This window comes from Oryza glaberrima, chromosome 7 (genome assembly GCF_000147395.1).
Source record: "Oryza glaberrima chromosome 7, OglaRS2, whole genome shotgun sequence".
Taxonomy (NCBI): Eukaryota; Viridiplantae; Streptophyta; class Magnoliopsida; order Poales; family Poaceae; genus Oryza; species Oryza glaberrima.
In genome coordinates, this window is record NC_068332.1 from 21078278 (window position 1) to 21102196 (window position 23919).

General features: G+C 48.3%; 1 protein-coding gene and 2 pseudogenes across 1 annotated transcript; all 3 read right to left on the bottom strand.

Annotated features, from left to right (window-relative positions):
- Positions 1–127: 127 nt before the first annotated feature.
- On the bottom strand, positions 128–1803 carry LOC127780509 (polyol transporter 5-like). Its single transcript, XM_052307430.1, has 2 exons — positions 1689–1803; positions 128–1548 (listed from the first exon to the last, which is right to left on the bottom strand). Exons 1-2 carry the CDS (start codon positions 1801–1803, stop codon positions 128–130), a joined length of 1536 nt encoding a protein of 511 aa, XP_052163390.1.
- A 3753-nt stretch (positions 1804–5556) lies between these two features.
- LOC127780518 (formin-like protein 14) lies at positions 5557–6342 on the bottom strand (annotated as a pseudogene).
- LOC127780519 (polyol transporter 5-like) lies at positions 6077–9899 on the bottom strand (annotated as a pseudogene).
- Between the last annotated feature and the right edge of the window lie 14020 nt (positions 9900–23919).

Genomic DNA, 23919 nt, shown 5'->3' on the forward strand with positions numbered 1-23919 from the left:
GCTAGTGAGCATGCACGCTGCACAAGTGACGATTCCAATTGATATTTTTTTTTGTTTCATGAAGAAGTTAACAAGAATGCACAATGATAAATACTGATAATTGATAATTCCAGCTTTGAATTTTGTTTCATGGAGAAGTTGCCAAGAGTCTTTCCCTGTACGCGGCGGAGTCCTCTGCTTCCATGGCCGTGTCGTCCATGCCGAACACCTTGCCGATCTCCTCCAGCGTCTGGCCGCGCGTCTCCGGGAGGCGAGTGAAGAAGAACACCCACGCGAGCGACGAGATGGCGGCGTAGAGGAAGAAGCTGCCGCCGATGGTGATGGCGCTGGAGAGCGACAGGAAGGTCATGGAGATGACGCCGCTGGTGACGCGGTTGCACGCCACGGCGACCGCGAAGCCCAGCGCGCGCGCCCGCAGCGGGAAGATCTCCGAGGTGTACAGGCCGGACATGGGCCCGAGGCCGACGGAGAAGAAGGCGACGTAGGCCAGGATGGACGCGACGCACAGGCCGACGGCCCAGCTGGGCACCTGGGCGTCCGGGCTGCGGCCCACGACGGTGAGCCCCGTCGCGAGGCCGACGAGGGAGACGACCATCCCGCCCGTGCTGGTCAGCAGCAGCGGCCGCCGGCCGGCGCGGTCGAGCAGGAACGCGGCGACCAGGATGAAGACCGTCTTGGCGACGCCGACGGCGCAGGTGGTGCCCAGGAGCTGGTCGTCGCCGGTGATGCCCGCGCTCTGGAACACGCGCGGGCTGTAGAGCACGACGGAGTCGACGCCCGACGCCTGCTGGAAGAAGTGGAGGCCGACCGCCGCGAGCACGATTCGCCGCATGGCCGGGGTCGGGGACACGACGAGCTCCCTCCAAACCTGCCCCTCCTCGCCGCCTCTCTTCTTGGACACGGTGACCACGTCGCCGTCGAGGTCGTCTGGGATGCCAGCCGCCGCCTTGATGTCAGCGAGCCGCTCCGACGCCTCCTCCGGCGTGTCAGCAATCTTCTCCAGCACAGCCTTGGCGTCGGCGAGGCGACCCTTCATGACAAGCCACCGTGGCGACTCCGGCATGCCGAGCACCATGAGCGCGAGCAGCACGGATGGCGCCGCGCCGACGCCGAGCATGACGCGCCACCCGAGGGAGAGCGGCAGGCGCGCGAAAGCATAGTTGGAGACGTAGCCGAGGAGGATACCGAGGTTGATGGAGACCTCCGGGAACGACGTGAGGAAGCCACGCGACGACGCCGGCGAGATCTCGGCCGTGTACACGGGCGCGATCATGATCGCGTACCCCACGCCGACGCCCGCCACGAAGCGGCCGACCATGAGAGTGGCGTAGTCACCGGAGAACCCCATGAGTAGAGCTCCGGCGAAGAAGAAGGCGGCAGCGAAGACGACGGTAAACCGCCGGCCGATCCAGTCCGCCGTCCTCCCCGCGGCGAAGGAGCCGACGAGCGAGTAGATGTTCAGGATGCCCATCAGGATCTCCACCTGCACGTCAGTGATCTTCAGGTCTTTCTTGATGTACAGCGATGCGCCGCTCATCACCCCGATGTCTGCAAAATTTTGGCGCGAACTTGAACAGTCAGTGCTCGCTGACAGTACACTACACTTCTGAAAACAAATTCAGACCACATCTGAAGATTTTTCTTTTTTTTTTTTTGAGATGATGTGAATACGATTGTACTACGAGTACCATAGCCGAGAATGATGGAGGCCATGGAGGCGAGGATGGCGCAGGTGAATGCATAGCTGGCGTTCTTCTTCTTGGGGTCGACAGCCATGGCCGTGAGCTTGGTGGATTCCGGCATTTAGTTCGTGCAGCTTTTAAGGAAAAAGCAAACGCCGTTAATCTGATCGAACAAGCGATTGAAACGTTGGCTGATCTACGCATGCATGTGGAAATTAAACACAACACATTGAACACGAAAACTGACTTTTTAAATTTTGTAAGCGTCTGCGTGCAAGCAACTTCAAAAATCCTAGGCTTATTTGACTTCTGGAGTCCACAATATTTGCAGCCATTTTAAAACCTATATTAACCAACTGAATGTGCTCAGATTATCCTATCTCCAAGGAACGCTGAGCTCAGTATCTCCATGGAACATTAATTGATTAATACAACTTGAAGTAGCATGTAGATAGAAGTATAGAACGGGAGTGGATTTTAATCCCTCGAGGGGGATATCCCCTCGTATATTTTTTTCTTCAAATTCGATGCAAATAATTGTGAAAAATTTTGAAAAAAATCGACAATATAGAGTATAATGATACCTAGTAATCCACCAAAATTAATGTTCAATTTTGATCTACACATCGAGAAACAAAAAAGACAAATTTAGATATAAACAATACGCTACTATTCATACGCTGAATTTGTCTTTTTTATATCTCGACGTGTGATTTGAGTTTGGACTTAAGATTTTGTGGAGTTGTATATATGTGTTGTATGAATGTTGTCAAATTTTTCCAGAATTTTTCATAACAGTTTAAATGGTTTTTAAGCAAACGAGGGAACATCCCCTCGAGGGATTAGAATAGTTTCCCATATAGAACTTAACGCATTGCTCAGAATTTCTTTTTAGTAAAATTTCACAAAACTACAAATACTTTAATAAATTTCCACAAAACTACAAATTCAAGCCATAGTATCACAAACTTATAGATTTCGGAACGAATTTATCATAAAACTATATATTTTAGCCATTGTATCTCAAAACTACAAACTTAGTGGATTTTTTTTTTCACAAAACTACAGATGCATCCATTTTCTCATAAAACTACATTTTTTTTGCGAGGATAAAACTACACATTTTAAAATTTACCATGGTAATAGGTGTATGGATAGCACATCTAAAATATGTAGTTTTGTGAAAAAAAAAAGACAATACTAAATTTATACTTTTGAGATATAATAGCTTAAACATATAGTTTTGTGATAAAATCATTTGTAAATCTGTAGTTTTATGGTACTATGGCTTAAATCTGTAGTTTTGTGATAATTTTATCAAAATATCTATATTTTAGTAAATTTTACTCTTTTGTTTTCTCCGATTATTCTGCCACAACAAGAATATCTTGATCAGTTGCTCTATTTTCAAGTTTAAGAAGTTAGATACTTTTTAATAATGAAAATGGTTTATATCTTCGACCTCTGTACAACCACTAAGTTTTGGTATCTATAATATAAACTTAAGACAATGTGACAAACTCCCAACTCTCTCTAGAAAAGGTTCAACTTTAAAAAATGTCTCAAAATCATATTAATTCTAACACATCATATAGTAGACACCACATTATCTAAAATAAAATAAAAAACTTTGACTATTGATTTATTTTTTTGAAACGATAACCTCAGAGAGGACAGGGAGTGCCTGTTTTTATTTAAGAAGAAGAGACTTGGCCCAGTTTTTGAGGGAAAACCAGTCCCAAAAACCTCATATAGGCACGGTTTAAGGGGAAAACCGAGCGAAACCCACACAAAGAACAAACCAAAAAACTTGCGACAACACAACTCAAGGACAAAGGACATCGTTGCCGAGCTCAAAAGAGCAGCTCCGACTTCCTAACTACACACCACAGACCATGTAGGGCAGGATCTTCAAGACAAAGCCTCCAAGGAGGAAGGTAGCGATCAACGCCAAACAACGTCCGTCCGAACACCGGAAGAAGGTTTTCACCCGAAGAAATGGGTAAGCAAGGAAACGACGCCTTCAAGAAGGAAATCGGCGCCCACATGCGTCGACATCGTAGGCTCAACCCAAGATGGAGCAGGGCCTTCGCCCTGGCTCTCTCTCTCTCTCCCTGCCAACTACAACAACCCATGCTACCACAACGAAGACAAGACGAAAGCGGAAGAGGGTTATCGTTGCCGAGCTTGCCACTTGACAAGCAGCTCCGACTCCCCCCCCCCCCCCCCCCCCCCCCCCCCCCCGCCCCCAAATGACTATCGATTTTAAAAGTATAAGTTTTTTTTAAGTCACTTTGGAGTACTTCTAAAGTTAGATACAGTTGGGCCAAGAGTGAGCCCAGCTCAACTCCGGCCTGGGATCCCAACGCTATAAGCCCACGTAGCAGAGTCAGTAAACCCAGCCGGCCGGGCCGTGTGCTCCAAGTTGGAGTCCGAGTCGTGGCTCTTCACAGAAACAGGCGCCGAATTGGAACTGGACTCCTGTACTGTACATCCCAAGAATAAATCTGACACAACACGGTAAACACGACCCCCAGCTAACTTCACCAAAACAACCGTGTACCGGCGCCATCAGATGGCAAAGCGAGCCAGGACGCTCACCGGCGATCACCTCCGCTCCTCCTCCTCCTCCAACCAAGCCCCCTCTTGGGGTGCTAAGCGAGCACGCAGCGGCAGCGCTCTCCGTGATCGGTCGCTTCCCGATTCAGAGTGGTACGTCACGTACGTGTCGAAGCTTCTCTTCGACAGATTTGCTCTTTTTTTTTTCTTCCCTCAATTTGATCCGATTCGATTTATGGCGGGAGCAGGAGAGACTGGTCGAGCATTGGGAATGGCCCGGCGTGGCTGATCTCCGAGCGCGTGCTCGCCGGCGACGATGTCGCGGACTACGTGAGCTTCCGCGCCGTGTGACGCTCGTGGCGGCAGTGGACGACCAGCCCTCGCGCGCACGGCCCGCTCGACAGCCGCTTCCACCCGCGGCAATGGGTCATGCTCCGCGACTAGCTCGCCGTCCCCGATCGCCGCCGCTTCCTGAACGTCTCCTCCGGCCGCTGCATCCAGGCGGACCTCCCGGAGCTCCGGGGCCACCGCGTGTTCGGGCCCACCGCGGAGGGCCTCCTCGTCCTGCTCGACGAGGCCACCTTCGCCGTCCGCCTGCTGAACCCACTCACCCGGCAGCTCACCGACCTCCCGCCGGCGAACACGGTTCTGGACCCGACCAGCCTAATGATTTCCCCCGTACACTACCTCCTCCACGTTCTCACGGTGCACGGCGCCGGCCTCGCCGACGGCTCCGCGACGGTGGTGGTCTACTTCGAGAACGCACGTAAGCTCGCCGCCGCCAAGCCCGGCGACGAGCGGTGGACGGTGGTCGAACCCGACGCCAGCTTCGCCTCCGTCTCGTCGTTCGCGGGCCGCTTCTACTGCGCCACCCGCCACGCCATCCGCCCGGTGATCGTGGAGGTGAGGACGACAGACCACCGGCTGCCGCCGCAGCTGGTGGTGGTCGCCAAGCTGGCCGGGGTGCCTTCCTCCCCGCGGAACCTGATGCCCGACCCCAATTTCTACCGTACGCCGCACGACCTGCACCTGGTCGGCAATGGCGGCAGGCTGATGGTTGTCCACCGTAGCCGCAGCTAGGTCTCGCACTCGCACGGCGGCGGCCGCAGGAGCAGCAAGTACAGCGTGCACTGGGTGTATTTCGATTCGAAGAGGACGGTGTCCATGGTCGTGACTCGCTTTCGCCGGCAAGCCCTGTTCATCGGCGCGTACCGTGCGATTTCGGTTAATCCAGAGGCGTTCCCCGGTATCAGCCCGGACACCGTCTACCCAGGCTTTGATTGCGATGATAAACCGAGCTCGCGGCAAGTTGGTGGTGGCTTGGATGGATCCAACGTGGCATTTCCACATACAGCTGTTGATTGTTTATCCCTATGTATAAGCCAGCCTCCGCGTCGCTCTCACGCGGGTGGCTCGGGGCGAAACCCTAGCCGCCCGCGCCGCCACCTTCCCCACCCGCTCTAGCCGCCCTCGCCGCCGCCGGAGCCCGCCGCCGGAAACCGCGCGGCCGGCCAGGAAGGCGGCGGCGGGGAAAACCAGCCGGCGACGATCCTCCCCCTCGGCGTGGGAGGTGGAGTGGCGAGCGTCAGGCGGAAGGCGGCGTCCGAAGAGGTCCGCAGGGCGAATCCGGCCACGCCGGAGGCGGATTCGGCCCCCTCGGCGCCGGATCTGGCCTCCCCGCGGCCAGATCGGGAGCTGGCGACTCCGGTGGCGGCGGAACTCGCGGGGCGGTGCGTCGACTGGCAGAGGAGGCCGACGTCATCGCCAAGCGCGTCTCTGACCGGCGGAGCTCGCGGCGACGGCGATGGCAGCAGCTGGCCGGCGGCGGGAGGCGCGGGAGAAGGCAGCAAGTGGCCGGCACGGCTGGCGGCGGCGGAGGGCGGCATGGCGCGCGTGAGGAGGCACGTGCGGTGAGAGGGGACGCGCCCGGCGGCAACGGAGGCTGGCGAGGAGGCGCAGACGGCGGCTGTGGAGGCTGGTGCGGCTAGCACGGCGGGAGGTGAGGCCAGCGGAAGGAACGGGCCGTTGGCGGAGGCTTGGAGGCCGTGAGGCCAGCGTGGGCGCGGTGGCTTCGCTGAGAGGCCGACGCGGACGACGGCATGGAGGCCGTCGTGGCGAGTCCTCCAGAGGCGACGACCGGCGAGGTGCACGGCGAGCACGGCACGGTGCGGCGGCGAGCCTACCGCATCGGGAGGTCGGGTGGTCAGAGGCGGTGGCGATGCGACCAAGTGGCCCCTCAAGGGCAGCTTGGTTGAGGCGGCGACGGCGGTAACGCCATGAGGTGGGAGTTGAAGGCTGCGGCGATCTTTTCTCCAGGCGTCAGTCCTCTTGCGGTGGCGGCTTGCCGCTGCAAGATGACCACGTTGGACGGGCCAGTGTGGAGGAGAGGGGATCCATCCTTCTCTCTCACCCTTTCCCTTTCCAACCCGCCCGCGTGGATGGAGCCGGAGCGAGCCGAAGTTTGAGATCCTTTCTGATGGCTGACCGGCGGCGAGGCGTCGGCGCGGTGGCCACGCGTTGAAGGGGATTAGCTGGTGGTGGCTGTTGATTCTGACGAGCACTCGTTGACGCGGGGGAGTAGGAAAGCAATGGGTGAAAGCCTAGCCTTCGGGCCGGCAACGGCGACGCCTGCGAGGCATTGTTGCGCTTTCCTCCTTCTTTGGTCCTTTAGGTGAAAACCACATCCTGTTCTAGGATGGGCGACGGCGGCGCTCTTTGGCGTCGCTTCCTCCTTGGAGGCGTCGTTTAGAAGTTCCATTCGTATTGTGTGCTTGTTGGGTTTCTGCAGTGGGATCGGACGTAGACGCGTGGTGTGGTTGTATTTTCTTTTTCTTGACTGCGCACTATCTTGTGTGGGTTGTTTAAAAAAAGTGGTATTTGAATAACTGGTTTTAATTTGAAGAGAAATGGGTGGAAATTTGTCAGCCATGGGAGGCTAGTGCACCTTAATTAATATATAAAAATAAAGAACTAAATATAGAGAAAATACGATTAATTAATTAATCTCAATGATGGTAAATACATTCCCAGTCATATGGGCTGTAGAGCCTGAGCGTGGACCTGCCAGAGTACTTAAGCCGCTTGTGGTCGTCTTTGTCGGTCTAGAGTAAATTTAGTTTCTGAGGTACTAAAATTTTTTTATCTTATAGTAGCTCACAAAAACTGTAAAATTGCTCACGATAACATGGATCTGTCCTCGTTTTTCTTTTTCAACGAGAAAGAATCCTCACCTCTCCTTGGCGCCAAGGACGCCGAAATACACGAGGAACCACGCGAACACGATGATCGCGGAGCACGCGAGCAAGTTGCCGTACACGGCTGTAACCTCGTAAACCCACGCGAAGCTCCACAGGATCGCCGCCCTGACGGCCCGGTTCACGGCGGCCACCGCGGTCCGCAGCCACCGCGGCCAGCCACTGGACGACGACGCGTCCGCCATCTGCACGGGGCCGAGCAAGAGCCACACCAGCGCCATCAGCGACATCAGCATGGTCGCGGACAGGCTCCTCGCCTACTTCAGCTGCTCCCGCCGCCGCTTCATGCCCATGGCAACGCCGCCACGGTGGGTGTGAGGCGACGACGGGTGGTCGGCCGGCGCCGGCGCCGGCGCCGGCGCGCGCCTCGGGCAGCAGCCGCCGGCGAGCGCTTTCACCAGCAGCCAGGCGAGCTCGAGCAGCACCGTGGAGACGGCGAAGAAGGCGAACACGACGAGGCCGAACGCCACGAGCGCCCTCGTCATGCGCGTGTCGGACGGGATGCCGGCGTCGCGGAACGCGCGCTGCACGTACAGGAACATGGACCCGATGCCCGACGCCTGCTGGAATGCCTTGGCGACCAGCGCGCTGACGATGTTGCGCCGGACCGGCTCCGTCGGCCTCGCCAGCAGCTCCAGCCAGAGCGCGCGCTCCTCCCTCCACCGGGTTCGCCACGCCGGCGTTGCCACCGTGTCGTCGGCGTCGCAGCCGACGTCGTGCGGCTCGCCGAGCTCCGTTTTTGTCTCGAGAAGACGGAGCTCGGCATCCTCCAGCGACAACGTCCTGGAGAGGACGCGACGTGCGTGGTCCTTGGTCAAGAGCCACTGTGGCAACTCCGGCATGAGGAGGACGGCGAAGCCGAGCAACGCCGGGATGGCCGTGCCGGTGGCTACGGTCAGCCGCCAGGCGACGCGCACGGGGAGGTTCAAGAATCTCGGGGAGAAGCAGAGGCCGCCGAGGATGCAACCGAGGCACACGAAGCCGTCAGGGTGCGAGGTGAGGCCGCGGTGCAGCGACGACGGGCTGAGCTCGCCGGCGTAGGCCGGGACGCTCATGAGCGCCAGGCCCATGCCGACGCCGTTGACGAAGACGCCGGCCTCGAACGCCGCGAAGCTGGTGGCGAGCCCGCGGGCGAGCGCGCCCGCGCAGAGCACCGCCGCCGAGAGCAGCACGGTGCAGCGGTCGCCGACGACGCACTGGGCTCCCACGGCGGCGAGCGCGCCGAGGACGCAGGACGCGACGGCGACGCACGCCAGGAGCTTCACGCCGGGCGGCTCCGGCAGCGCGGCCGAGCCGCACACCATGACGAGGTCTGCATCGATCACCAATGCGCTCGCAAGATCACGCCGTGCTTGATGGACAGATCGATGCATCTGCGCGCGCGCATGGATGGGATCGCTGGTTCTTACCGTAGCCCAGGAGGAGAGGCGTCGCCGACGAGAGCACGGCGGTGACAAAACCATATTTGTTCTTAGGATGCCTCATCTCCGGCAAGAAAAGAACACCGTCTCTATTCACTAATCCTACCAACAAATTTCGAGTGGTGAATGCTGATGAAATTCTCTGCAAATCTGATAAAAAGAATACTGATGCAGATGAGAGGAAGCGATTTGAGTGGATCTGTAAATCATAAGAGCACGAACGGTCTCAAGACGAAGATGGCTCTGAATCATACCTGTCTTAAACACAACGATCTTCCCAACACCTGATTTTTTTTTTCAAAGGTAAATCTCTTCTCATAACACTAATCCACCTTCAGAATCATTCCAAGGCTTCCTTCTTCTCGTTGAAATATTGGAGTTTCCTCAACTCTCATCCATGTGTTGTGATCTCCCTTTTGAAAGACGCAGCTGCTGTTGCAGCGACGACGTAACAAACTCCTGAAACCAAGTAGTCCACGGCCGAAAAACTCTCTCCAGGTAGTTCATTAGTAGCAACAGCTAACCGATTTACTAGGGAGCAAGTAGTTAGGCTTGAAAATGCCAGTCAAAGCCATACTTTACGAAGATAATAATAGTAGAAGATATATATAACATTTTACATCCTACAGGAGCAATAGATAGACATAGATTTCCACCGAAACATCATTTGATAAATCTGAATACCCATCCTGAATCCTGCATCCGCCACACCCTATGAGCGTTGTACGATGTTGGATTAAACACACAAACATAAGTTTTGCTACTTCTTCCGTTTCTCAAAATATAGTAACACAGTACTAAATAAGACAACATAGATCCATACTACTAAATTAGTTCTCATGTAGTATTAGATTGTTATTTTTTTTATCCGTCGCTATAATTTTAGTACGAATGAACTACTGGGGTAGTATTGAACTACATCTAACTCTTGAAAGGTTACTCCTAGAATCTTAGCTCCCCAAACAATCTTGATTTTTATCCAAATTCAAACACTTCAGACCCCCCCCCCCCCCCCCCCGGCGGGAATAGTTCAGATTCTTACCTGATTTAAAAACCTACAAGCTTCAGCCTAAAGAAATCCAAGAAATAAACTAGTAGCCAAAAACTAGAAAAACGAGTTTCTCCGGATTGTCACCATCTTCTAAGAATCTCTAGCTCCCAAAACATGTAGTTGAGGAACATAAATACAGAGCACGTCAAGACTGGAACAAACATGAACATCCAGATTAAGCACCAAGTATAACTGGGTATATATCGATCTGTTATCTGTATGACTTAAGGCACGGTACAACGACAAGGTAACATCATAGCGAACTAGCTATGCCATAAGTTTCTCCTTTTGGAGTGACGAACAGCTACATATATCAACCATGTTCCTGAAGGTAACCGAGACTATATATATAAGCGGCCACTACAGTTCTCAGAAGTATCCAGCATTTTGGGCTGTCCTGATGATCTGAAAGAGAGCTGCACAAAGAAAAGAGTAGAAAACACAGTGACTTGGTAAGATGTTCATAAAGTTATGATGAAAAAGATGGAAATTACTGCCAAGGCTGTAATGAAGACTGAAATAGTTGCAGGATTTTTCATGCAAGGAGTTCTATTTTACCAACATTAGACTGTCTGTTCCATTTGAATCCTTAACTAGGGTAACATCAAACCTTCCTCTTCTATTTTCCAAAGTCTTAAGGAGAAGCATATATTTTTTTGAGAAGTTTATAAGCATATAAGGATTTATTGCCTGGCAACAGATTAGAGTAGCTGATGTCCATGGGTGTGGTAGCTGCAGCAGTTAACAACCATATCTGGAGTAAACCATGAGACTATTTTTGGAATTAATCAGAGCAGGAATCTAGCTTCTTATTCTTTGAAAAGGATTTGACTAATCTAAGATCAAAACAGGAAACACATAGATACTTTCCCACAAAGTGATAACATCCTAAAGCAAAACTAATGATGTATACTACAGCTACCCCCATACACGACTACTGATAATAGTACTAGATTAGCACTTTCGCAATTTAGCACAGTTTAGTCCTGGAGAGAGCACAGAAGCAATACCCATAAAAACAAGAACTAAGGGTGAAAATAGTTAAAATCTATTTAGGTTGGTAAAGGCATTCTGAGTTATGAAGAGTATGAGTGAAGATAAATAGCTCAACCATTCACCACAAATATATAAAAAAAGAATGTAACTTACATGAACCAACAACCACAAAGACGAAAAATCCAAGCACAATGGGTCCAACAGGATAATCATTTCCTTTCTTGACTGTCTCAGGAACAGAACCCCTCTTGGTGACGTTCTTCTCAAACCGTGCCACTTTCCTATCTGAGAGACGCCTTGAGGTAGTCTGTTTCATCATCAGCAAATAATATCAGAAGATATCATAAAAGAACTTGTTTGAAGAAAGGAAAGAAATATGCAGTGTATTTGGACAGAATCCCAAGGAAATGACATTCATGATGCCAGTAAATTCATACAGAAACTTTCATCTATTCAGGAAAAAAAATGTTACTCAAGATGCAAAGCACAATGGTGCCATCACCAGCTAACTGATGCCTGCTACCAAATATTTCTGAAAACATGTTGATCTGTCCGACTTGCATGTTAAGGGAGTAATTTTTCCATTACCCCCTAGAACCAGTAAGCAGGGTTTGAAAGTTGATCATAACTAAATCCATCGAAATTATAAAATCAAGCGTACTGGGTGAGTTATATGTTTTTGTGCCTTTATTATATGTATTAGATGATACTCAATGGCACGTGATAATGCTGACAAGAAAATTAGAAATGCTTTACTATATCATAAAAATAGTAATATCCTCTGCTCGATTTGGTGGACCCTGATTCCAAACTACTCCCTCTGTCCCATAAAAAAACCAACCTAGTACTGGATGTCATCCTAGTACTACGAATCTGGACATACCTCTGTCCAGATTCATCGTACTAGAATATGTCACATCCAGTCCTAGATTCGTTTTTTTCGGGACAGAGCCACAGAGGGAGTAATCCCTAATCTTCACATCTTATCCTGGAACACATTTTCGAATCAAAGCATAGGAGTCGAAAACAATAAAACCATACATTAAAATATATGCTAAATTGAAGTTACGCAGGATCGGAAGCGTTGTAGTGTGCTAGACGACAAATGCAAAATTGCATGGGTCAATTAATACTCTTCGTCGACATTTCAAATGCGTTATAAAGTAATCTATATACTACCAAATATGATGGCTAGCCCACGTAAATGCATAACCAGGTTTTCTAGGTCTTTGATAGGCCAATCCAGAATATGCGGTTACATGCAGTGATGTAATGCAAGACAACTAGTGAATGTTCGCTCTCGGATCAGGAAAATCAATCTCTGCGTCACTGTTATTCTAAACTTGACATTAGTTAGTCAGCAACAAAACTTGATAAACTTGTTACCAGATCCTCTAAATCTTGCCAAAGGATAATATTGAAGCATAGCCTAAAAATAAACATATCTTTTGTTACGAAATGAACGGTTTAAACTACAGGTAGGCAGGATCATCATAGAAGTACACTACACTATCTACATACAGGAGAAATATGAATTCAAAAGCAAACAGATGTGCACAGCCACGGATCTTCCTGCGAAGATTCAGAAGAAGAGGAACAGAAACAAGTAAACCAGAAATCAACATTTCGTCGGTTCTATTTCACAAAATCAACGCCAGGACAGGGGCGGATCCAACTTGGGACACCCAAACTTTTCGGGGAACAAACAAACTGTTACTTGTATTAAGGTTAAGGCTCTGAAATTAAGGGAAGAGCTTCTTCCAGATCTAGAAGAGAAGCTAGGGTTAACGAACGAACACAAGCAAATTCCAGAACCGATGGGAGAGAGAGATGAATCAGAAAAAGGATGTGATGCTCACCATGATCCTCTCCCCTGCTCTGCTCGCCAGATGGAGATCGCCGCCACTCCCCTGTTCAGCCGCGACTCGTCTTGGCGGCGCAAGGAGGAGGAGACGAGAGATTTTCTTTCTGTTACGCCACAAAGGGAAGGGGAAGACACTCGGAGAAAAGGGGAAATTTAACTATTTGTCACTTTTAGGTTTCCCAATTATCCAAATACCCCTTATTTTCTTGCCCCTCTTAGCTTGTAGCTTCTTAATTACTTATTTGCAACTTTTGCCCATGTGGCATGCCAACGTGGCAGCGCGGTGCAAAATTCGCCGTGGGACCCACTAGTCAGTAGCACAACTCTCCCCTTACCCTCTCTCTCCGATCAGCCCCGCCGTCCCCTTCATCGCCGGTGACCCTCTCTTTCCTGGCAGGTGGCAGCGAATCCTCTCGGTGGTAGCGGCGGCGGCGCGCCGGCTCGCAGTGGACGGCGGAGCGCGGCGAGGCGGAGGTTGGATTCACGGCGACGCTCGGTTCCTCCTCCGGTGCACCGGCTCGCGGTGGATGACGAAGCCCTCTTTCTCCGGTCAGCCTCCCTTCTCTCCGGTCAACCCCGCCGTCCCCTTCATCGCCGGCGACCCTCTCTTGTCTGGCAGCGAATCCTCCCAGCGGTAGCGGCGGCGGCGCGCCGGCTCACGGTGGACGGCGGAGCACGGCGAGGCGGATGTCGGATTCACGTCGATGCTCGGCTCCTCCTCCGGTGCACCGGCTCGCGGTGGACGACGAAGCGCGGCGAGGCGGAGGTCGGACTCGCGGCGGCGCTCGACTCCTCCTCTCGGGTTGCACCGACGGGGGTCGGCCTCCTCGCCGAGTGCCTCTACGGCTATGAGCTAGCGGGGGACGCTGCCATCGAGACGGAGCGACGCAACACAACCTCCCTCGACAGGGAGCCATGGGAGGAGGAGAGGGAGGCACCGGAGGAGAAGCCGAGCGCCGTCGCGAGTTCAACTTCCGCCTTGCCGCACTCCGCCGCAACCACGACCTCCAGTCGGGGATGAAGGAGAGGACGATGGGGCTGACCGGAGAGAGGGGAAAGGGAGAGTTGTGTGACTGACGAGTGGGTACCACGGCGATTTTTGCACTAAGCTGCCAGTTGGCATACCACATGGGCAAAAGTGGCAAATAGTTAAAAGGGCACAACCTTAGAAGGGCAAGAAAATAAGGGCAAATATAAGAAGGGTATTTGGATATTTGGCAAACCTAAAAGTGACAAATAGTTAAATTTCCCACAGATATGGCATATCTTCACGTATGCGGATTGTTCTCGTGTACGCCGAAGGAATTTATTTCGAATTATGGAAAATATCTCTACGAGTCAAGTGATTTCCAAAGTCCTGCTCGGTGGGGATAAAGTTTATGTTATATCGTACAAGATCCGATGTCTCTGAGTTTTACTTGGAGATCAAGATGATCCACGGTATTAAGGGGCCTAAGGAGGGGTGCAAGGCATCGAAATTCATCACCAACACACCCACCATAGTTTACGAAGCCAGAGTACTCGGAGCCAGGTCACCGGGAGATCTCGTCGGGAACATCGACTACGATCTCGTCAGTATCGTCAGTTTCGACTACTTTCTTTGTAATCTGTGGTTTTCCATCATCAATCCCATATAAACTGGAGTAGGGCTATTACCTGATAAGGGGCCTGAACTAGTATAATCCTTGTCTTCTATTTGCTTGATGTCATATTACATAAATCCTTGTTCCAACGTACCCCAATACCCAAATCATCCGGTCTACGAGTACCGCTCATCGACAGTGACGCGCCAGGTAGGGGAACTTGGTGCTCAAGGTTCTGCCAATATGACTTCAAGCCATCCCGACAACAGTACCAACACCGGCGTCAATCAAGGAGCCTCTACCTCGACATCGCTGGTTTGGACTCAAGTCGGGACTATTGTCTTTCCGGTCTACACCGTTATGCCGATCTCGACAAGCCCAATCACTATTGGGAACGAGGACGGCACGGCTATGACTTCGAGAAATGACGCTTCGCTGACAATTCCTCTCACGCAAGTGGAGAATGGAACATCGACGGCCCCAGTACCTGGAAGGAATCCTCAAGCGGCCGAGTTCTGTCCTCTGAACAAGAGACCAGAGCCGACAAGGATACCCATCCAGAAACCGAGGTCTTGGTGTCCCGTCCATAAGACATCTAAGCATACTCTGGAAGATTGCCTCGTGATACTTCACGCAAAGGCTGAACTCTACGCCTGCTGGAAACGTGGGATTCAACGCACTTCACCAACGGACACCACTTATTGCCCGATTCATAGATCGAGATCCCACGATCTCACAAGTTGCATAATCTTCCTTAGGACATTCAAGTCGCCGCGTCCTCGCATCCCACAACCACGAGATCAATCTCAGTGCATTGTCGAGGAACGAGACGCAGCGACTTTAGATCGATTCGTAGGCTTTATCGGTGTCAACCCTAGCGAGCCATCCATGCTGCACCTACTGGAAGATTACGAGTCTTCTTCAGACTCACCACGAGACGTGAACGTGATCAATGGTGTCGAGACAAGTGCTTCCGCGGCCGCGAGAACACCTCCACAACAACTGCGGAACCTCGACGCAATATTAAGAAAGAGCCCCTTTGACCCTGTCCTAAACCCCGACGTCGATCAGTGGGCGGCACGACTACGAGAGACTGTGACCAACCTCAACAGCGCATTCGTGGATGCAGCAGTCGAGCCTCCACCCCAAGATCCACCGGGAGGGAACGGTGAACCAGCTAACGGGAACGCGGAAGCGCAAACCCTACTAGGGAACCACCGGCTCGAGACCCTACTCCATCGCGTCGTGAAAATCGTGACCTTCATGAACATCTAGATGACCGGCGGAGGGACAGGCGAGATTGGAACGACAATGATCGTCATCAGCATCGCTCTCCCTCCAGACGAGGAGAGAACATCGCTCACGTCAACACCGTCACCGTTCCCTTTCACGCCGAGGTGGGAACGCGGATCGAGGAGGCCATCCCAACGGAGACCGAGATCGGCAAGCCCGTAGTGACCGCCAAGACAATGGAGATAACAATTGAGAACGGAGGCGAGGCAGCGACAACGGACGAGAACGTAGCTCCCGGTCTCCCGCCTCTAGGCGAGATTGAAGACGCGACCACCGTTCGAGAAGCTGGGCTCCTAACCCTAGTGGACCACCGTTCGAGAAGCTGGGATTCTAACCCTAGTGATCCCTCGTCTTCGTCTTGGTCATCTTCTTCATCGGACAAGCCTCCTCGACGACATCACAACCGCGGGCCACCTTTCGCCCAAGGAGGCGTGTGCAGAGCGTTTGCGCGCACATTGCGAGATGTGCGATGGCCCGAAAAGTTCCGGACAGGGGCGATCGAGAAGTATGACGGAAGCACAGACATAGAAGAATTTCTGCAAGTCTACTCCACAATTCTCTACGCTGCTAGTGCAGACGACAATGCGCTGGCAAACTATTTACCAGACGCGTTGAAAGGTTCCGCTCGTTCATGACTGGTTCACCTCCCACCCTACTCAATCTCTTCATGGGAAGACTTGTGGCAGCAGTTTGTTGTCAACTTCCAGGGAACATACAAGCGTCACGCGATTGAGGACGACCTTCATGCCCTAACTCAAAACCCAGATGAATCATAGAGGGACTATATTCGGCGCTTCAATGAGTGCAGGAATACGATCTCCGAGATCACTGACGCTTCTGTCATCCGCACATTCAAGTCAGGCGTCCGAGATTGATACACCAACCAGGAACTGGCAACTCGAAGAATCACATCTGCTTGCAAACTATTTGAGATCATCGACAGATGCGCTCATGCAGATGACGCCTTGAGATGAAAGGAAGGAAAGAGCAGTGTAGGTGAGGAGAAGAAGTCAGCCAACAAAGACGCGCCGGAATCAAGCAAGAAAAGAAGTCGTAAAAGTGGGAAGCGCAAACCCTCGGGAGAGGTCCTCGCCGCTAAGCAAACGGACCCACCCAAGCGCTTGAACCCCCAAAACGATGACTCGAAGAAGTAATGGTGCCCTATACACAAGACTAACAATCACTCCATGGAGGATTGTTATGTCTTCAAAAAGGAGCTCGCGCGACAACTAGCACTCTAGAGAGGGAAGCGAGTACGTGTTGTCGAAACGGCCGAAGAGGCGGCCACTCCCGACTCCAACTCCGCGTTCCTAGAGTACGACCTCCATGTCTTGCACATATTCGGCGGTTCTACATCGTACACCTCAAAAAGGGAGTACAAAAAGATAGAACGCGAAGTCTACTCCACGTCGCAGGGGCCTACCGCTAAGATGAGATGGTCCCAACACAAGATCGAGTTCTCGGAGGCGGACCACCCGAAGATCGCGACCACACCTGGTAGATATCTGATCGTGATCGAACCCACTATTCGGAATGTCAAGGTAGCACGGGCTCTCATCGATGGCAGAAGTTCCATTAATCTACTCTTCGCCAGCACCTTAGATGCCATGGGGATACCGCGAAGCGAGCTGACGCCCACAGATCAGCCCTTCCATGAAATCACTCTAGAATCATCATCTAAGCCGCTGGGTAAGATTACATTGCCCGTCACCTTCGGACAAGCCGACAACTTCCGAACAGAGCAGATTACCTTTGATGTTGCAGAATTCGATACCACTTACAATACCATCATTGGAAGAACTGCACTCGCGAAGTTCATGGCAGCATCCCACTACACTTACCAAGTTCTCAAAATGCCAGGACCAAAAGGGACAATTACTATCCAGGGAAACGCCAAGTTAGCGGTGCAGTGCGACAAGCGGAGCCTCGACATGGTCGAGCATACTCCCAACCCGCCCGCCACAATTGAGCACCCCAAAAAAGTGAGCAAGCCCAACAAGAAACCGAAGTCAGACGGCGCCATCAAGATTATTCCGTTGTCCAACTCCAACCCCGACAAGACCATCAAGATCGGGGCAACGCTGGATGACAAATAGGAACTCGCGCTCATCACCTTCCTCCGCAACAATGTAAACATGTTCGCTTGGCAACCATCAGACATGTCGGGAGTTCCTTGGGAGGCGATTGAGCACAAACTGATGGTGCAACCCGACGCCAAGCCAGTTAAGCAAAAACTATGGAGATTTGCACCCGATCGAACACAAGTCATACGAATTCGACAAACTTCTCAAAATTGGCTTCATCAAAGAAGCCCTCCATCCAGAGTGGCTCGCTAATCCAGTAATGATACATGAAGCCAACGGGAAGTGGAGGATGTGTGTCGACTTCACCGACCTCAATAAGGCATGCCCCAAGGACCACTTCCCTCTCCCTCGAATAGATCAACTGGTGGATTCAACAGCCGGCTGCTAGTTCTTAAGCTTTCTCGATGCTTACTCCGGCTACCACCAGATCAACATGGCAAAAGAGGATGAGGAGAAGACAGCGTTCGTCACGTCCTTCGGTGTATCAAGATGCCGTTTGGATTAATAAGCGCAGGCAACACATATCAGTGCGGGATCCAGGGAGCACTAGGTGATCAGCTCGGACGAAACGCCGAAGCTTACGTGGACGACATTGTCGTCAAAACCAAGACGGGCGACTCATTGATCGACGACCTAAGGAAAACGTTCGACAACCTCCGACGATTTCAAACGAAGCTCAACCCGGAGAAGTGTACGTTCAGAGTACCGTTAGGGAAACTACTCGGCTTCCTGGTCTCCGGGAGGGGAATCGAGGCTAACCCTGAGAAGTTCAAGGCAATCGAGAACATGAAGTCGCCCACAAGACTCAAAGAGGTCCAACGATTGACAGGATGCATGGCTTCGTTAAGTCGTTTCGTCGCAAGGATGGGAGAACGAGGACAAGCTTTCTTCGCCCTGCTCAAGAAGCAGGACAAATTCGAGTGGACCCAAGAAGCCGAGAGCGCGTTCATTGCACTCAAACACTACTTGTCAAACCCCCCGGACTAGTTGCCCCACAAACTAATGAAGAATTATTCATTTATATTGCTGCCACACCTTATTCTGTGAGTACGTTTATCGTTGTAGAGAGGGAAAGAGTACAATACCCAGTGTCTATGTCAGCGAGGCCCTCCATGATACAAAAACTAAATATCCACAGATCCAAAAACTATTCTACGCTGTGATCATGACATCCAGAAAGCTACACCACAACTTCCAAGCCCATAAGGTCACAGTGATCTCCTCCTCCCCTTTGGGAGAAGTCATCAGGAATAAAGACGTCGTCGGCCGTATTGCTAAATGGGTAGTCAAGCTAAGCCATTGAAATAGGGTGGTCCAAATTGAAATGTAAAGTTAGTTGTTCTGTAAATGAAAAGAATGGTTAAAGGATGACATAATATGAAAACTTTTAAGAATACATAGTACGAACTGTAATTTACTTTTTTGGTTTAGCACAATTAAAGATGAGTTGTTTATTACCTGGTACTCTTGTGATATACTAAGTCATTAGTACAATTAAAGATGAGTTGTCCATTACTCGATAGTCTTGTGATATATTAAGTATTGTTGGGTCAGTGTACTTGGCTATTACTAATAGTCTCATGATATGTTGATGCATGAAGATGCATACTTCTACTAACACGAGATAATTAATTATGGTTATATAGATTCAGCTAAAAAAAGATAAAATTAATGCCATCAATTTTTCTCAACAATAAAGCATTCGATTGTGGTCTCCTTTTCTCACTGCATGATATACGATTGTAGGTATTTCCGTAATTCTTTCATATTATTTTTTTCTACATATACGTTAATTTGGACTAATATTTTTTCTCATAATTAAATATTTAATAAATCATTTTTCATATTTCTCCTATAAAATGTGAAGAGGGCATTGTATAATTTGAAAATTATATTATAAGTGTATGTAATTTAATGTGTAAGATATGAACTTATAGTATAAGATTTAACTTTTTATAAAAATGCTGCATGATAGTAGATAGGTAATGAACTAAACAACCATAAAATATATAGTGAATCCATTGTGTTATTGATTTTGTCCTTATTCTACAATATGTCACTAGGTTTATCAAGTTCTAATATGCCATCGCACTTTGCTTAACTTCTATAACATACCATCGTCGTCTAGTTAGCTTCTGTTAGTATTGTATAATTTTATCATAATGACCGAAATAGCCATGGGACGAAAAATTTCAAATATCACATTGTAAACTTCCAAAGTTTGAGATGGATATCTTCTCTGCCTTGTTTATAATATTATATTTTGGAATATTCTGTCAAATTTTGGAATTTCTGTCCCGGGGATATTTCGGTCATTAGAACAAAATTATACAGTACTAACGAAGTCTAAATGGACGGCGACGGTATATTACAGAGGATAAGCAAAATACGATGGCATATTATATAACTTAACAAACTCAGCGCCATATTATAGAACAGGGACAAAGTCAGCGGCACACAGTGGATTCTCTTAAAAAATAATCTAGTCAAAAAAGTTTCTTTATTTTATTCAAAACAAAACATTTTTTCTACCAAACACGTTAGGAGAACTTCGAAAGAAGATAAGAAAAAAAAGGAGGTTTAGTCATTAGCTCAAACACACGTGGGGAAAAGCTACTCACATCCATGGTATGGTATATACTCACATTAATCGATAATATACTAATATTATTAAAATTGTTCTTCGTCTTAATACGGTGTAAAACTAAAACTTTAACCTTATATTTTTCTGTTATTCCATCTTCTTCTCGCTTTCTCATTCTTATTTATTTTTGATAATAATATTGCTACAATCGACACTAGTACTTGCACATGAATACTAACAGCTAACTCATATGTGTGTGCTCCGTAATATATATTATCTATGTTTTTACATGAGTAAACAACAATTATTATATTTCTTAATATATTGTAATTATATAAGGTACCTAACTAGTTTTCTAAGAAGTGGAAAGATATTTTTGTTAAACATAATCTAGAATGCTATAAAGATTAATAATATTGAACGATATATAACCATATAATTTTTTTTATAAATGAATTAGAGATCGACTCTTATTAAGAATCCAATGATCATAATGCGCTATATATATTGTTTAAGTGAGTTATGATATTCTATTTAGCAATGTGTTTGACAAATGGGTTATGAGAGGTGGGATTGAGAAAGGGAAATGGATGAATTTTTATAAATGAATTAGAGATCGACTCCTATTAAGAATCCAATGATCATAATGCGCTATATATATTGTTTAAGTGAGTTATGATATTCTATTTAGCAATGTGTTTGACAAATGGGTTATGAGAGGTGGGATTGAGAAAGGGAAATGGATGAATGATTAGGATTAAATGAGGTGTGATGAATGGATGGTTAGGATACAATATTACCCTTTGGAGGGTGGGATATTATTTCTCTATCCTATTTGCAAACAAAGCCTTACTAGTTACATGTGTATGCATTAAAGTGGGATCTAGAGATAAAAATCAGACACTGCTCGCCAAAGAAGCACGAATGCACGATATAAATAAACCCTCTAATCACCGGATCAACTAACACGAAAAACGATATATATAAATCCTCTAATCACCAGATCAACTAACACGAAAAAACACGCCCCTCACTGGCGTCGCCGCGAATTGGGGAGATGACGAAATGGTGTGAATGCGAAGTGGGGTGGTCGAAACCGGTCCGCGTTTATTTGGGTTCATGGAGAGAGACCCAAGCAAGCGGCGAGCTCCTCTCGTGCTTCCCGTGGGCTATCTGGCTGGCTACACAGTGGTTCGTCCGAGCGGTGAGCCGGTGACGCGCTTCGGTGCTTGCTTCTGAGCTTTTGTGAATCGTGACTTTGTGGCTGATAGATAATGCCATAATGGCACGCCATGGTAGCTTTATTGCCATTGCTAACTTCTTGCTTTGGCTGCTATGTAGGCAAGGCGTAAACAATTTCTGTAATGAAGAATAGTCAAAATAATCAATTGTGATAAAATATCCCGATGTAATTTATTATATGAAACATTGTGAAACCCTAACGATTAAATTGCTATTATTATTTACATTCATTTTCGTGGTGATTTTTGGTGAGGGAGATTGAATGTGAGACCATAGGGAGAGACGTAAGCAAGCTTAAAGCAACCAGGGCTTTTTCCTACATAATCACAATTAGGTCCTTTTAAATCACTATTGAAAGTTTTTTTTAAAAAAAAAGAACTTAAAATCTAGTAGTTGAGCCCTATGTGAGTTCTAGGTTTTGGTAATTTCTGACTCCCTCTCTGAGCAGCAACAGGTTCTTAGTCCGATAACATGTTTTTTAGGGTTTGCATGGGTTAGTTAAAAATATATGTAGACTGATGGATATACTGCCAAGAAAGGTGAGACAATAAATGTACCTTTTTTTCATTGTTTTCACAAATGGCATTAGCTTTGTTGGATACTTTTATTCTCTCGCCGGCTCCCGCGTCATGTAATTGAGTGGTAGAATCCATCGTTGTAGTGGTAAGTAGTCAAGCATAATCTACTTTTGGCATGAAATGTGGTTGTGAGTATTTTACTTACTCCATTTCAAAATGACTAAAATTTTAATATTAGGAGAAAAAGGGAAATAATCTAAATACCCCTCATTAAATGAGAGGTGGTTGGGGGTAAAGCATGAAGAAATTTAAACGAGGGTGGTTGGAGAGGAAGATATTACTTTCAAATTACACTTATTTAAGACAATTTCAATGATAAATTTCTAGGCCAGAATAATATAATAGCCATTAGGTTTTGTGAGGTGCTATGTGTTTCTTTTTCTAAGTGAAAATATAATATTGCATAAAAAGGTAGATAAAGGGGAAAAAAGGCCAACGAACCAAACTAGCATGGCATCATTATAATCAACAAAGACACCCAAATTGCATACAAAAGTACCCATAATCATCAGCTGCTTCTTATGTTGACATCACAGAAAACAAAATGGACAGGATGTGCAGATGCAATGCACCACACTGGCCTACACCAAAAGTCTCTAGATATGCAAACACTGATCAATGGAGTAGTATCAACTTAGAGCAGGTATAATAGTAGGCGGTAATACTTTAAATATTATATCTATGCTGACATGGAAGGAAGAGAAGGTTAGAAAACGCAAAGGCGAGCGCTTCAGTTAGCGCTAGCTCTAGCACAGCCTCCAACGCAAAGTGGTGGGGCCCATAAGTGGGAGGGCATGGCCAGCCAATTGGATGGAGCTAAGCCGAGTGATGCGTACAGTTAGTTGAATAAAATATTAAAAGTAACTATGACTAGCTTAAGTAGTATTTCTTCTTTTTATTTACTTTTGCTGAGGTGGATTATTTTACAGCTGGCAGCCGGCTGCTCTATTAACCTTGCTCTTATTAGTATGTCATAATGAATGGCCACATGGGTACATGGCACCAGTCACCCTCTTGCCAACAGTCCAAATTTCCAATCTCTCGAGTCTTGAGAACGACCTTTCACTCGGTTCGTCATTTTTTTTTCACTAACACCTTGCTCGTTGAAAAATATACCCTTATTAATTCCATTATTATTAGGGAGTACTGGAGAAATCTAAGAGATTGTTCAAATAAGCATAACATTAAACGCTATTCCTTCTCAAGGATACTATTAAATCCCCACTAATAAAAAGATATTTGGCCCCTTACTCAAATCCCATCTAAACAATCACTGAGGTGGCATTAATTAATGTGTAGGGTTAGATCAGTGGCAAGATGAAGGGTGAGGATAGAGAAGCAGAGCAGGATTTTGGGTTCGGATTTACCCAACCCTCTTATCCGGTTCGATCATGTGTTTCTTATAAGTTATATGTAACATGTGTCCATAAACTAATATATATCACTCGAGTGATTTTTAAAGTAAAAAAGTCCACGAATATAATTATAACGCCTATATTTTTTTTACATGGTCTTCAATAACATACTTTGACTAGTATTTTATTTCATTCTATAATCCCAACAAATAAAATTAGCATCACATGAAAGTAATTCAAAATATGAATCTAGTGATATAACATGCATAATACTTAGTATAGATATAGTTAGGCCCTATTTAAATCCCACCCCAAAATTTTTCACCCTGTCACATCGAACGTTTGAACATCTGCATGAAGTATTAAATAACTG

Coding starts and splice junctions, on each gene's coding strand:
- LOC127780509 (XM_052307430.1), bottom strand. CDS start 1,803: ATGCCGGAATCCACCAAGCTCACGGCCATGGCTGTCGACCCCAAGAAG. Junction 1,549..1,688: donor CTCCATCATTCTCGGCTATG/GTACTCGTAGTA, acceptor AAAATTTTGCAG/ACATCGGGGTGATGAGCGGC.